Raw genomic sequence first — 12265 nt, 5'->3', positions numbered from 1 at the left:
GGGGCCTCCGGAGGCCCCGTGCATTGGCCAAAGTAAATGTACAAGTCTCAGGATCCTGAGACTTGCGGTGTGCCCCGATGAAGCCTGCGGCTGTGGGGCGGATTGCTGAGGCCGCTGGCGCTTCGGGGATAAACATCACAGACAGCACCGAAATTCACCCAGCTTTCGTTACCATTTGCCCGCACGGGCATTCCGACTTGCGGTCTGCCGCACTGTCCATGCAGCATGCACCCGGAATGGATGCGATTCGCGTGGAGCCCGCAGGCGGTGCTGACGATTCCGCCGGTGCAAGCTTAGCTCTCACACCATCAGCACTGCTGCAACAAAGCACATCTCTCACCGCGTTGACACTACCCATCAATTGTCACACTTGCCACCCTTGCTACCGGCCTGTACGGATGCAGGGGGGCCCCGCCCTTTTTCCGGCTTCCTTGAAGCCGACACCCAACTTGTCGTTTGAGCAAGCAGGCGGAAGGCGCGGTACGTGTGCTACTGGTATATAGGGTTTTTTTCGCTGCGTAGGTTCGCCAAAGCAATACTTGTTGAGGAGAATTGCTGGTGTGATGCGATTTGAGGATTTTAAGAAAAAAAGAGGTGTTTGCAGCATCTCTGCTACTCGTGCGTTGATGTCAGTGTGCGGGAAGGAAAACGGCATGGTACGGCATCATGGCTCGGAACGGCGCGGCGCGGTGACTGACGGTTAGGTAGGTTGGATGATGTGGATGAACCGAAATCCAAGCAGAAGGTCGCTTGGGGGTGTTGGCGAATGAGGGGTGAATCGCTGCTGGCCTGACCCCCTGTGTGTTAAGCTGTTCATATGGAAAAACCCACACATACATACCCACACACACTCCCCCTCGTTCTCTCTCACTCGTTCTCTCTGGTGGCACAGACGCACATCTGAATGCGCTTAAAGCGACGTTGTTGATCGTACCTTCCGAGAAAAGCGAAAGCAACCGGGTTGACTCGGGAGTGGAAGGGAAGAAGCGGCTCCTTCAGGTCAACGAACGAGAAACGGACACACGGTTGGGCAAAGCGGACTAGACTTGGGAATTCAGCGAAATCATAGATATGTCTGGGGGTTGAATCGTTCTGGGAAAACTGAGGGATGGTATTGCGAGGGGGGGATATCCCCTCTCTGTCAGAGAGGTGGTTCATCGCTCTCTGTCCTTTAAGCAGTCTTCTATTGCGCAAACTTGAGGAAAAGTGAATCTCTCTGCTCTCTGAACAACATCGCGACCCGATTTCCTTCTTTGGCCTTGTACTGCAAGGCTTCATCGCGTTTGCATTCCGTTCCTACGTCGTTCAGAAGTATACCGGGTGCTCAGGGCCTTGGTACCCGTTAGGACATTTTGCGGCCAATACAATTTGGGTTATGCGGTCAGCATCACTACGACTACTAATTCTACTACTGCTACGACGACGATGACTACCGGCAGCAATTTGCTGAACCTTCGTTTGTGTCCGCCACAGGTTACCCTGCGTTTCATTGGATCCTTATGGATCTTAGGACCATGATTGCAGAGTGCGGTATGATGTTAATGAGGAGGAAGGGGATTACCTGGCCGCCTGATGTAAGATAGCCGCGGGGGAAGCCTCTCTGTGTATGCGTTTGGATGTAATGATGTACGTGCTGCTACATTTGCGCAGCACGTACCTCGCCGCTCCAAGTAAAGTCTTTTATGGTTCATCCTAAGCGGCTGCTTAGCACTTTACCCTTGCGCTAATGACCATCATCCCCGGTCGTGTGTGGACACCAAGAGAATGGCGTACTTCCTGTCAACTCGCTGGTGATTGGAGAACAGCAAGCTAATTGTAATAGTGTTTAAATTGCATTCGGATTTGCGAGTGCTGTGCTCTGGAGGGTGGAGGGTGGTGGCAACGCCCACGATTGCAGCACAACCTATTAACGCGCCCTTAAACCGGGTTTTACAAGCCTTCCTGCACTCAATGTGTTTGTTGATTTCCTACAACCTGGTTAAGGTTACAAAACTCGTTATCGCCTTACAACGGCGCACCATGTATATTTGCCATTCTAGTCAGCATCCGGAGTGCTGCCCCAAATATGAGGATATTTAAATATATTTAAGAGGGACATATTATCTTTTATTACAGCGTATAGCATTCAACAGAGAATGCTATTTGAAACACTGCTCAGGTCGGTTGACCAAAAGGCTCCTTGCAATGAACTGTGCGTCCGGGATTAGAGTGATGATGTATGATACTTGGCATAAAATATTAATGGCTATCCTGCCTATGAAGCCGTGAGGCCGCGCTGTTCCGCGCGGTTTACCGGTACAATGTCAAAACAAGGGCACAGCATGTCGCTTAAGTCTAAGATCTGCACTACCATAACGCGGTTTTAAAATAAAGATGATTTTTCGGATCTCTGGCCAGACGAAGTCTTCGAGAGAGTAATCCAAGTGTCGCGTCCCTTGACTTACAATAGCATCGCAAGCACAGTGGCAGCCAGAATACCACTTTGCTGATTTGCCCAAAATCTGCGTAACGAGCAGGCAGGGAGCAGACGGGCAGAGTGGAGCAGTTGCGATCAAGTTTCCGTACGATTCTGGGCCTTGCGTAAGGCCACTCAGCACTTTAAAGCCAGTTGCAAATCCATTGATCTTTACACAGTGACAGTAGTTCTATCCTCTGTCCTCTTTGTGTCATTCCTTATACCATTAAAATGGCTGTTGTGGCAAAGTCTGCTCTCCGCAGCTCTGTGCGCCCCGCTACGGTGGCCAGCCGAGTGAGTCCTACTTTCCACCGTCCGGACGGATACATACCTGCCTAATAGCAATATATAGAAGATATCTAAGGAATGGTGAATTTTTTGAATGAGTCGTGCTGCTCAGGTTTATGGAAACCGGAATGGCCAACAGCTTACACGCGCAACACCTATCTCCTCCCAACAATTCCCAGTGTTTGATTTCTTCTTTTCTTTCCTCTTGATGCAGGCTGCTCGCGTGGTGCCTCGCGCTGCCATTGAGTGGTATGGCCCTGACCGGCCCAAGTTCCTGGGTGAGGTGGGGAGTGCACTTGGAAACGTAGTGGCGGGAGAGCACTTAGAAACGTAGATAGCATGGTTGGATTTCCATATAACGTTGTCCATCTAAGTGTCCATTTCCTCCATTATTTGCTCCTTCCACATAGAGAGCACCTGATTTGTCTCTTTTCTTTCCTTCGCTCCCTCAGGCCCCTTCTCTGAGGGCGATACCCCTGCCTACCTGACTGGCGAGTTCCCCGGCGACTACGGCTGGGACACTGCCGGCCTGTCCGCTGACCCGGAGACCTTCAAGCGCTACCGCGAGCTGGAGCTCATCCATGCGCGCTGGGCCATGTTGGGCGCTCTGGGCTGCGTGACCCCCGAGCTGCTGTCCAAGTACGCGGGTGTCTCGTTCGGCGAGGCTGTCTGGTTCAAGGCCGGCGCCCAGATCTTCGCTGAGGGCGGGCTGAACTACCTGGGCAATGAGAACCTGGTGCACGCGCAGTCCATCATTGCCACCCTGGCCTTCCAGGTAGGATGGAAGTAGGTGATGTGCCTTGAATTGCCGCTGCTTGTTGAGAAGGCTATCGACTATCCTCATCGCACATGCCCCGTCCGCCTCATCCCCGCAGGTTGTCGTGATGGGCCTGGCTGAGGCCTACCGCGCCAACGGCGGCCCGCTGGGTGAGGGCCTGGACCCGCTGCACCCCGGTGGCGCCTTCGACCCGCTGGGCCTGGCTGACGACCCGGACACCTTCGCCGAGCTCAAGGTCAAGGAGATCAAGAACGGCCGCCTGGCCATGTTCTCCATGTTCGGCTTCTTCGTGCAGGCCATTGTGACCGGCAAGGGCCCCATCGAGAACCTCTCTGACCACCTCGCCAACCCCAGCGCCGTCAACGCCTTCGCCTACGCCACCAAGTTCACCCCGTCTGCTTAAATGTAGTACTTGGTCGTCTCGTGCACATCGCATCCTGACACCTGTTCAGATGTTTTGTATGTCCAGTAGTTCGTTGTGATGTTGAAGGTTGTATAGGTCCGTGTTTTTGTGGCAAACGCAATTTTCCACGGAATATCGGCTACCGATAGCTGGCCGCTTCGGTCCCTGTTTGCTGTTCTTTTGATCGTTGGTTTTGCTTTGTTACCTGTGGGCATGAAGAGCATTCTGACCTTGCCTTTTTCGAGAAGAAGAAAACCTTAGTTGATTTAGTTGTCCTCTCTGTGTGGATATGTCTAGTTGTGATGTCTTGTATGCTTGATTGGTCTCTGCAGCATCGGATCTTTAGGTCTGGTGATAATCTGACTGTATCGGCGGATATCTTGTAACAGTCTCAAGATTGTCCGCATTGATTATGCTTGTTAACTGAAATAATACTGTCACTATTAAAAAATAACAATGACACTGCTTCATTTGGACATAACATCATATTAGAGAAACAAGAATAGGGGTGCATTTCCAGTGCGGATTAAGGCCAGGGACTAGGGCACGGAAGTACGAGCTCGCCACATAGTTTTGTTCCATAAGGGAACCAAAGGTTGACAAGTTGGGTGTCGGCTTCAAGGAAGCCGGAAAAAGGGCGGGGCCCCTCTGCATCCGTACAGGCCGGTAGCAAGGGTGGCAAGGGTGACAATTGATGGGTAGTGTCAACGCGGTGGGAGATATGCTTTGTTGCAGCAGTGCTGATGGTGTGAGAGCTAAGCTTGCACTGGCGGAATCGTCAGCACCGCCTGCGGGCTCCACGCGAATCGCATCCATTCCGGGTGCATGCCGCATGGACAGTGCGGCAGACCGCAAGTCGGAATGCCCGTGCGGGCAAATGGTAACGAAAGCTGGGTGAATTTCGGTGCTGTCTGTGATGTTTATCCCCGAAGCGCCAGCGGCCTCAAGCAATCTGCCCCACAGCCGGGGGGTTCATCGGGGCACACCGCAAGTCTCAGGAGGCCCCGTGCATTGGCCAAAGTAAATGTACAAACAAGGAGCTTGTGTATTTCATAGAGAAATGAAAGCAAATTATGTTGGCCTGCTGGTGGCAAGTCGGATTGCCCATGCCGGCAAATGGTAACACAAGCTGGGTGTTCGAGTTATCATACGCCGTCATCTCAGAATTCCATTGTGAGATACGCGGCAGCTTTTGGGATGAAATTTAGCGCGAGAGGCGTTGATGTGGCTTTTGAGGTCGGTGAATGGAGGCAGCTAAACTTGTTTGTGCTCATACGGTCTTTGTTAGCTACATGCGAGATACCTTGCAATAGAGAATGCTGTATAGTACCGATAACGCGTTTCAGCCGGGTGAAATATTCTGTTTGGTCCGTTACACACTCAAGGCCTGGGAGTTCGAGTTATCATACGCCGCCATCTAAGAATTCAAATATGAGATACGCGGTACCTTTTGAGATGAAATTTAGCGCGAGAGGCGTTGATGTGACTTTGGCCTCGGTCAATTGAGGCAGCCAAACTTGTTTGTGCTCATACGATTTTTGTTGGCTACATGCGAGATACCTTGCAATAGAGAATGCTGTATAGTACCTATAACGCGTTTCAGCCGGGCGAGATATTATGTTTGGTCCGTTACACACACACACACACACACACACACACACACACACGGACATGGGCAATCCTACAGGTCGGGGCCCCCCTGGGCGCTTCGCCCAGGGCGGGGCCCAAAAAGGCGAGGTAAGTTTGCCATCAACTTAGCCGTTTGAGCAAGTATCGATGGAAGACAGAGGGTTAATCCCTGGCCTAAATCCGCACTGGAAATACACCCTAGGAGTGATAGTGTGTTTGAACAGAATGAGATAACCGCAGTAACTGCATCGCTTGTCACGCCAGCATTTGTCGGAGAGGTGACCCATCTTCCTGCGGTTGCTGCATTAGGTCGTTTATTGTTACGACCATTACGGCAAAGAAAGCAAAACCGTCCCTGTTCTCATCTTCTTGGTACCCAAGACCATCTATGCTCACGAGTTTCAGAAGGAGCTCATCCAGCTTGGGGATGTCCCCATTGCTAAGATTATAGTCATCTGCCGGAGGCCTATTATAATATCTGTCCAGTCCGTTGTTCCCCTGGCTGAGATACAGAGTTTGTGAATGTTTGGAATGTTGATAGTGTGCGTTGCCTATGTCATGGTTGCTACATTATTTATGTTATTTAGTCTTATTTAGTTTTATGAGGCGTGCGGGGGCTTTTGGTTGCCTAGGTTGCCTGCTATTGCCTCTGATGAAGCGTCACAGGCGACTGACATCGAGGATTTTTTTCACACCTTCGAGTTAATTTTGATTATGTCAGGGCTATTCGGACTCGCCTTTTCCTAGGATATCGTTTCGTTTGTTTCAGCTGGGTTTCGGCGGCGCTGTACGTTACATCTGGTATGGCGACCGCCATATAGAATCGTTCGGTACTCTTACTCTGCGACATGGTGCGTGCAGACCATGAAGGCCTTTTGGATAGGCATTTGGAAGTGTAAATAGGGGATGTAACACTATTTCCATCCATGTTGCTTCCACAAAGTTTTGCAGTCTTCGGCACTGTGCCATACCATGTCCGCTTAACCCTGACCACGATTGATGTAATTCCTATTCCTGCGGCCCACAACATGTCTTGCCGTTAATGACATGCCTTTTAATGCCTGTACTATACCCTCCGCCTGTACTTCAGTACGCCTATACCACCTGTCGCGTGGAGGTTCACTCCCTGGAGATACAGCGAAGCATCCTCTGCCGTGCAAATCCAACGTGCAATTAAGCCTAGCCTCAATTTCGCACAGAGGTCGGCAAATCGGTTTCTACGGCTGGGGAAGGCATAATTTCGGTCAGTAAACCTGAAAATTTTCAAAATTAAACACAGTGTTCAAGTCCAGCACGCGGTCCTACGAGCCGCAATAGAAGGGCTGCAAATTATCTTTTTTGGTGCAATTTTGGTCATTAGGGACCCGCAGCCGGGCCCTTAAGCCGAATTTCGGCTGCGGGTACTGTGGTTCAGACACGCAGTACCCGCCTTATTTGCCGGTCGCGACCTCTGTTCCGCACTGGCACTTCGCCCTTGAGCGGCCCGTATCGGCTCCTTCATCTGCTACCGCAGGCTGTGCCAGCTCCTGAACCCTTAACCGAAGGGCACATGTACATATAGACCCAGCCGTTGTCCCAAATATACCGAGTTGCTCGAGCATCAATTTTAAATGACACAGTAGAAGAAGGAGACCAGCTTCCCTTGCTTAGTTGGTTGACGGTGGTTGAATAGCAACTGGGGTTAGCAACGCAACGCCAAAATGGATGAACAACCAGCGCTAGCTGTCTCGCTAAGAGTCGATATGATACGGCGGCCAATAGCTGCAAGTAGGCTGTTGAGGAGAGAGCTAGGCCTAATAAAGCCACTCCTAACCTTTTCCTATGTTCGAACGTTACGTTTTTCGTTTTTATAAGTAATTGTTATGGTTTATTCTGTGATTATGTTTTTAACTTTATTCTTTTTGTTTCTCTCGCCCGGGTCTTGAGCTTCCTGGTCGTCTGGGCCTTACAAACGGAAATAAAGCCTGCGATTGTAATGGTCGCCATGGTTTCATGCAACGGTATTTTTCTAATGGCCTCTTCCCCTTACAATCTAAACCTTTTGTAGGAACGACCGGTCTTTTGTCGGCCGGATAGCGCGTCGAGAGCTTTGCTAAAACTAGTTAAAGCAATAACGTTTCTTTGGCTATGCAGGCTCGTGGGCTCTGTCGCCCGTTCATTTAGCATTATGTAAATGTGTGACCTCTGTCCGGCAGTTACAGTTTCCATGTACCATACTATGCCCGCTTTGCGCAAATATTCTGCTATCAAGAAAAGCAATAATTAACTCAATTGGTGCTCCTGACCTCGCCGTAGTTCGTTAGCCAACTTCCACTCCGGGGCATAGGCACTCCGAGAGGGGGGAGGGTTGTACCCCCCCAGTTACCAGAGCGCGTTCTGAAACGCGGTGGCCGATGTTCAATGCGTTATTGATTAACATAGACTTGATATAAGGACGTTGATTGCGCGTTTGCTAAGCTTTCGTGGGTGGAATGAGCGGAAAGGTAGGTGCCCATAAATTTTTCGTATAGTAACTCTTCATGAATGTATTTACTTAGTAGCTTTGTTATTTCAATTGCCGGCAGGTTGCGCCTATGCCACCTGATGCAACAACGCCGCAGCATGGCGCCCCGAAGGACGCACGCCGATCCCGAGTGTTCAAAGCAATCAGCGACGTTTACGAGTCTGATGGCTGGTAGGTCTCAAATCCCTGCCATCCCAACATGCAGCTCCTAAGTCCTAACGCTTATACTGAAAACTTACGAATGGTTTGCGAAATCCATTTTATAATCTGTAAATGACACGTGCTAATAGGCTGACAGTAGTAATTGTAAAGTTGACATATTCACCAGTTCGAAATGGACAGCGGTAGTTATCGGTCCACAATCTTCGTTTACTCTGGGAACAGCTCTGACTTTTGCTTTCTCCGCCTGCAGGGGACGCATGTGGCTGGCGGTTGTGTGGTTCAGTGTTGCCGCCATGACGGTACGCCGCACTACGAGGGCTTCGATTTATGCATGCCGGCTTCCTGCCGTACTGAACGCGTACGAGAGGCCGTTGGTCTGCGGATCCATCGACAACAGATAATACTTCGTGCAGGGCGAACCTCTCACTTGGGTCGCTGCACGCGATCCTGCACTTGCGTCCATTGCTGCCGAAGGAGGCTAAGGAGCCCGAACAAGGATAATGAAAATGCGCAGAGGCCTTTACTAGGCATTTACCCCGCCGGCATATACATTCGCCGTCTAAGCGACTAACCTGCTTTTCGGGAGTGCATTTCGCCCTACACTTCAGCCAAGCGCACCATAACAATTCCCAATTCGTAATAAATCGTTTCAAAAAGCAACCTCGTCTGCCCGTAGCTCATCTGTTACACCATCTTATTCCTCCGTATATACAAACCCGAACCTTATCATCATGCATATATTAGACACCATGAAATATTCCCTTTTCGCTTTTTGCTTAGCGGGCTGACGTCTTTAAGGGTTTCCTAAGCTAAATTGCCCAGTGGGCCCAGACGGGAGAGTATACATACATACACGCATTCCTTGCTGGACTAGATTATTGCTGTGGTAAATTTGTTTGTGTGCCATCCTCAGCACTTTCTTCCCGTGGATAAGTTCATGAACACACACACACACATGCACACAGATTTAACCCCAACCCACCCGCCCTCAACCCAATAGGTCAGCTACCGATATCCAGACACGGCGGGGACCTTCCACAGTAGTATCAAGGCGCTCATGACTTCCTACGAAACGATGGACAGCAATACAGCAGACATACGAACAGAAAACACCTTTTACGGGGTCCTTACACACGCGCTGGGCTTCTTGGAAACGTATTCAAAGAAGGCAGATGCGGCGGGATACCCAGAGGACATGTTGCCGGTGGGTTTGATTGATTGCCGCCCCTTAAGTATGTGTATGCATGTGTGCTCACGGAAAAGCTTGGGCATGTGCACATACGCACATGTGTATGTGTGTGTGTGTGTTCGTGTGTGTTTGTGTGTGTTTGTGTGTATGTGTGTGTGTATGTGTATGTGTGTGTGTGTGCGTGTAGGTTACACGTATCTGACCGGGTCTGGCTCTGGCCAGGGAAAAGGAGCTACGGGGGAAGGCTCCATCGCACGGGTCGTTTCGGCGAGCTGGGGGCGGATATGTTCGTAGGAAACAAACACTAAGTGCCAAACGCTTTTGCCGGGTCGCTGGCCGCGGTGTTCTCGTCCAAAAGCCCAAATCCCCACAAACCAAACAATCGGTCTGTACGCCCGCCCTACGTTCCTCCCGTGCTTTGCTCTGCCATTGTTACAGGTCACGGAGTACGACAGGGTCCTGTTTGCCCGCATGGAGGTGGATTTCAAATCCAATTGCCTGAAGGAGTACGAGAATTTCAGGCTGTCGTGCTACAAGTCCGGGATCGATCCCGGTACGGGCCTGCAGCTGAGTGCTTCGGAGCTGGAGCAGCTCAGCGGGGGCGAACGGGGAGTTCGAAAGGTGCGCCTGCGTGAATGAGTGAATGTGTGCATGTATGTATGTATGTATGTATCTATGTATCTATGTATTTATGGCTACGTGCGTGTGTGTGTATCGTTGTGTGTGTATGGCTACGTGTGCGTATGGTTATGTGTCGATGTCATTGCTCCCGGCTGTATGTCCCATGTCGCAGATCGAGTTGCTCAACCCTGGCATGACGCGGGCGGACCTCCGGGCGAGAATACAGCAGGTGATACATACATACATACTACAGGCTACATCTCCCTTGGACCAGCCCAGGAAGGGAGAGGTAGAGGGGGTCTGTTGTTGTAAGGTGGCTGCTGTGTAAGACGTCTTGTGGTGTCGAGCTCTCTTAGCCTTTCTCTCTTGGAGGTTTTTTTGTTGGCTTGTTAGGTGTATCAGGAGCCCTCCCCTGCCTGGGCTGCCCTAACCGTCTTTTTATTTTTTTTGTTTTTTTCCCTTCGAATCCCGTTTTCGTTGGTGGTGTTTTGGGGGGTTGTTTCAGAGAGCCTTTGACTTTGCCCTAGCTGAGACTTGTGGACTCGCTCTAGCGGGACCTGAGAGCCCTTCGTGGTGTTTTCACTGCAGCGCCATCCCCGGATGGAGGGGCTGCGGAGTGGCTGCGTAGAGTGTTGGCAGTCTGAGTCGGGGTCGGGAGCACACAAGACTAACCGACTTGTGCTGTGTGCTCCCGACCCTTGCGCTGCGTTTCGGCTTCGGCCCCCGGCTCTCGCGGCCCACAGTGTAATCTAAGTCATACATACACATATACTTAGGTTAGGCACTACTAGTAAGGCACGGACCATTGCCACCGGGAGATCCCGGGATCGAGACCTGTCAACTCGAAAATACTTCCGATGGTGGAAGGTAAAGCGCTCCTAGTCGATGGACGGTGGTGACCTGGGATAAAGTTAACCTACGAGTCGACCAGGAATGGAGTTGCGCCGCTGTCGACCCGGCAGATTCCGTTGGATGCTGGTGGTGGGTGCGGAACCTGAGCGATCCACTGAGAAGTTGACTAGGGTGACTAGATGAGGGTGCCCCGAAATACCGGGAAGGCAGGGTTTCGCCGGGTAGCTGCCACGGGTGAAGATATACCCCCCTGTCCCACACATCATACATACATACGTACACACGGTGGTCCTGAACAAAGCCTGTGTAGACACGAATATATGTATGCACACCTGATGATGCACGGCAGCCGCGAGGACATGGCAATGTATTCACTGCACTTGCCATCCCTTATCTTCGCTGCTTCAGCTGGTTGACAGGGATCTGTTGTTCATATCAACCTACGGCTTCACCGCGTCTCTAATGATCGGTGTGGTGAATAACGTGGCGGATGGCTTCCGTACAGTTTACTTCTTCACCGTGACGAGGAAGAGCAACGACGCTATCGGCTCACAGGTGACACAATGTGTGTGTGCATGTGTGTGTATGTAAGTGTGTATGTAAGTGTGTATGTAAGTGTGTATGTATGTGTGTATGTATGTGTGTATGTATGTGTGCATGTGTGTGTATGTAAGTGTGTATGTATGTGTGTATGTATGTGTGTATGTATGTATGTGTGTATGTATGTGTGTATGTATGTGTGTATTGGCGGGGCTGGTATTTGTAGGGACCGATCAGTGTGTGTGTGTGGGGGGGTCATCATTCGCATTGGGGCGCTCGGTACGGACTTGCCTTAAGACTAGATGGGATGGTTACGTGCTGGCTGGTGGATGGCCGGCGGGACAGATGGCCACGTTGGCACCGGGTAGCGCAGGCGTGCTTGTGCACGTGTGTGAGCGTGACTCTGTGTGTATGTGAGCGTGACTCTGTGTGTATGTGAGCGTGACTCTGTGTGTATGTGAGCGTGACTCTGTGTGTATGTGAGCGTGACTCTGTGTGTATGTGAGCGTGACTCTGTGTGTATGTGAGCGTGACTCTGTGTGTATGTGAGCGTGACTCTGTGTGTATGTGTGTGTGACTCTGTGTGTATGTGAGCGTGACTCTGTGTGTATGTGAGCGTGACTCTGTGTGTATGTGAGCGTGACTCTGTGTGTATGTGAGCGTGACTCTGTGTGTATGTGTGTGTGACTCTGTGTGTATGTGAGCGTGACTCTGTGTGTATGTGAGCGTGACTCTGTGTGTATGTGAGCGTGACTCTGTGTGTATGTGAGCGTGACTCTGTGTGTATGTGAGCGTGACTCTGTGTGTATGTGAGCGTGACTCTGTGTGTATGTGTGTGTGACTCG

General features: G+C 50.9%; 3 protein-coding genes across 3 annotated transcripts in view; all 3 read left to right on the top strand.

Moving 5' to 3' along the window:
* The window catches only part of VOLCADRAFT_105620 (uncharacterized protein), a gene marked incomplete at its 3' end in the record, with an annotated part of 4639 nt that extends 3595 nt beyond the window's left edge, over positions 1-1044 (top strand). The window contains exons 4-5 of the mRNA XM_002952659.1: positions 405-480; positions 893-1044. Coding sequence (XP_002952705.1) covers positions 405-480; positions 893-1044 — 228 coding nt within the window. The remainder of the gene's footprint in view (positions 1-404; positions 481-892) is intronic.
* Positions 1045-2637: 1593 nt separating this feature from the next.
* VOLCADRAFT_109843 (light-harvesting chlorophyll a/b-binding protein) lies at positions 2638-4385 on the top strand. Its single transcript, XM_002952658.1, has 4 exons — positions 2638-2749; positions 2958-3021; positions 3196-3518; positions 3619-4385. Exons 1-4 carry the CDS (start codon positions 2687-2689, stop codon positions 3922-3924), a joined length of 756 nt encoding a protein of 251 aa, XP_002952704.1. The 5' UTR covers positions 2638-2686; the 3' UTR covers positions 3925-4385.
* A 233-nt stretch (positions 4386-4618) lies between these two features.
* VOLCADRAFT_93353 (uncharacterized protein) overlaps positions 4619-12265 on the top strand; it is a gene marked incomplete at both ends in the record, with an annotated part of 17756 nt that continues 10109 nt past the window's right edge. Inside the window, 7 exons of the mRNA XM_002952657.1 lie at positions 4619-4636; positions 5612-5661; positions 8469-8517; positions 9219-9422; positions 9846-10028; positions 10201-10257; positions 11289-11435. Coding sequence (XP_002952703.1) covers positions 4619-4636; positions 5612-5661; positions 8469-8517; positions 9219-9422; positions 9846-10028; positions 10201-10257; positions 11289-11435 — 708 coding nt within the window. The remainder of the gene's footprint in view (positions 4637-5611; positions 5662-8468; positions 8518-9218; positions 9423-9845; positions 10029-10200; positions 10258-11288; positions 11436-12265) is intronic.

This window comes from Volvox carteri (genome assembly GCF_000143455.1).
Source record: "Volvox carteri f. nagariensis unplaced genomic scaffold VOLCAscaffold_31, whole genome shotgun sequence".
NCBI classification, from domain to species: Eukaryota; Viridiplantae; Chlorophyta; class Chlorophyceae; order Chlamydomonadales; family Volvocaceae; genus Volvox; species Volvox carteri.
The sequence above is the reverse complement of the archived record's forward strand: the minus strand, read 5'-3'. Positions and strand labels throughout refer to the sequence as shown.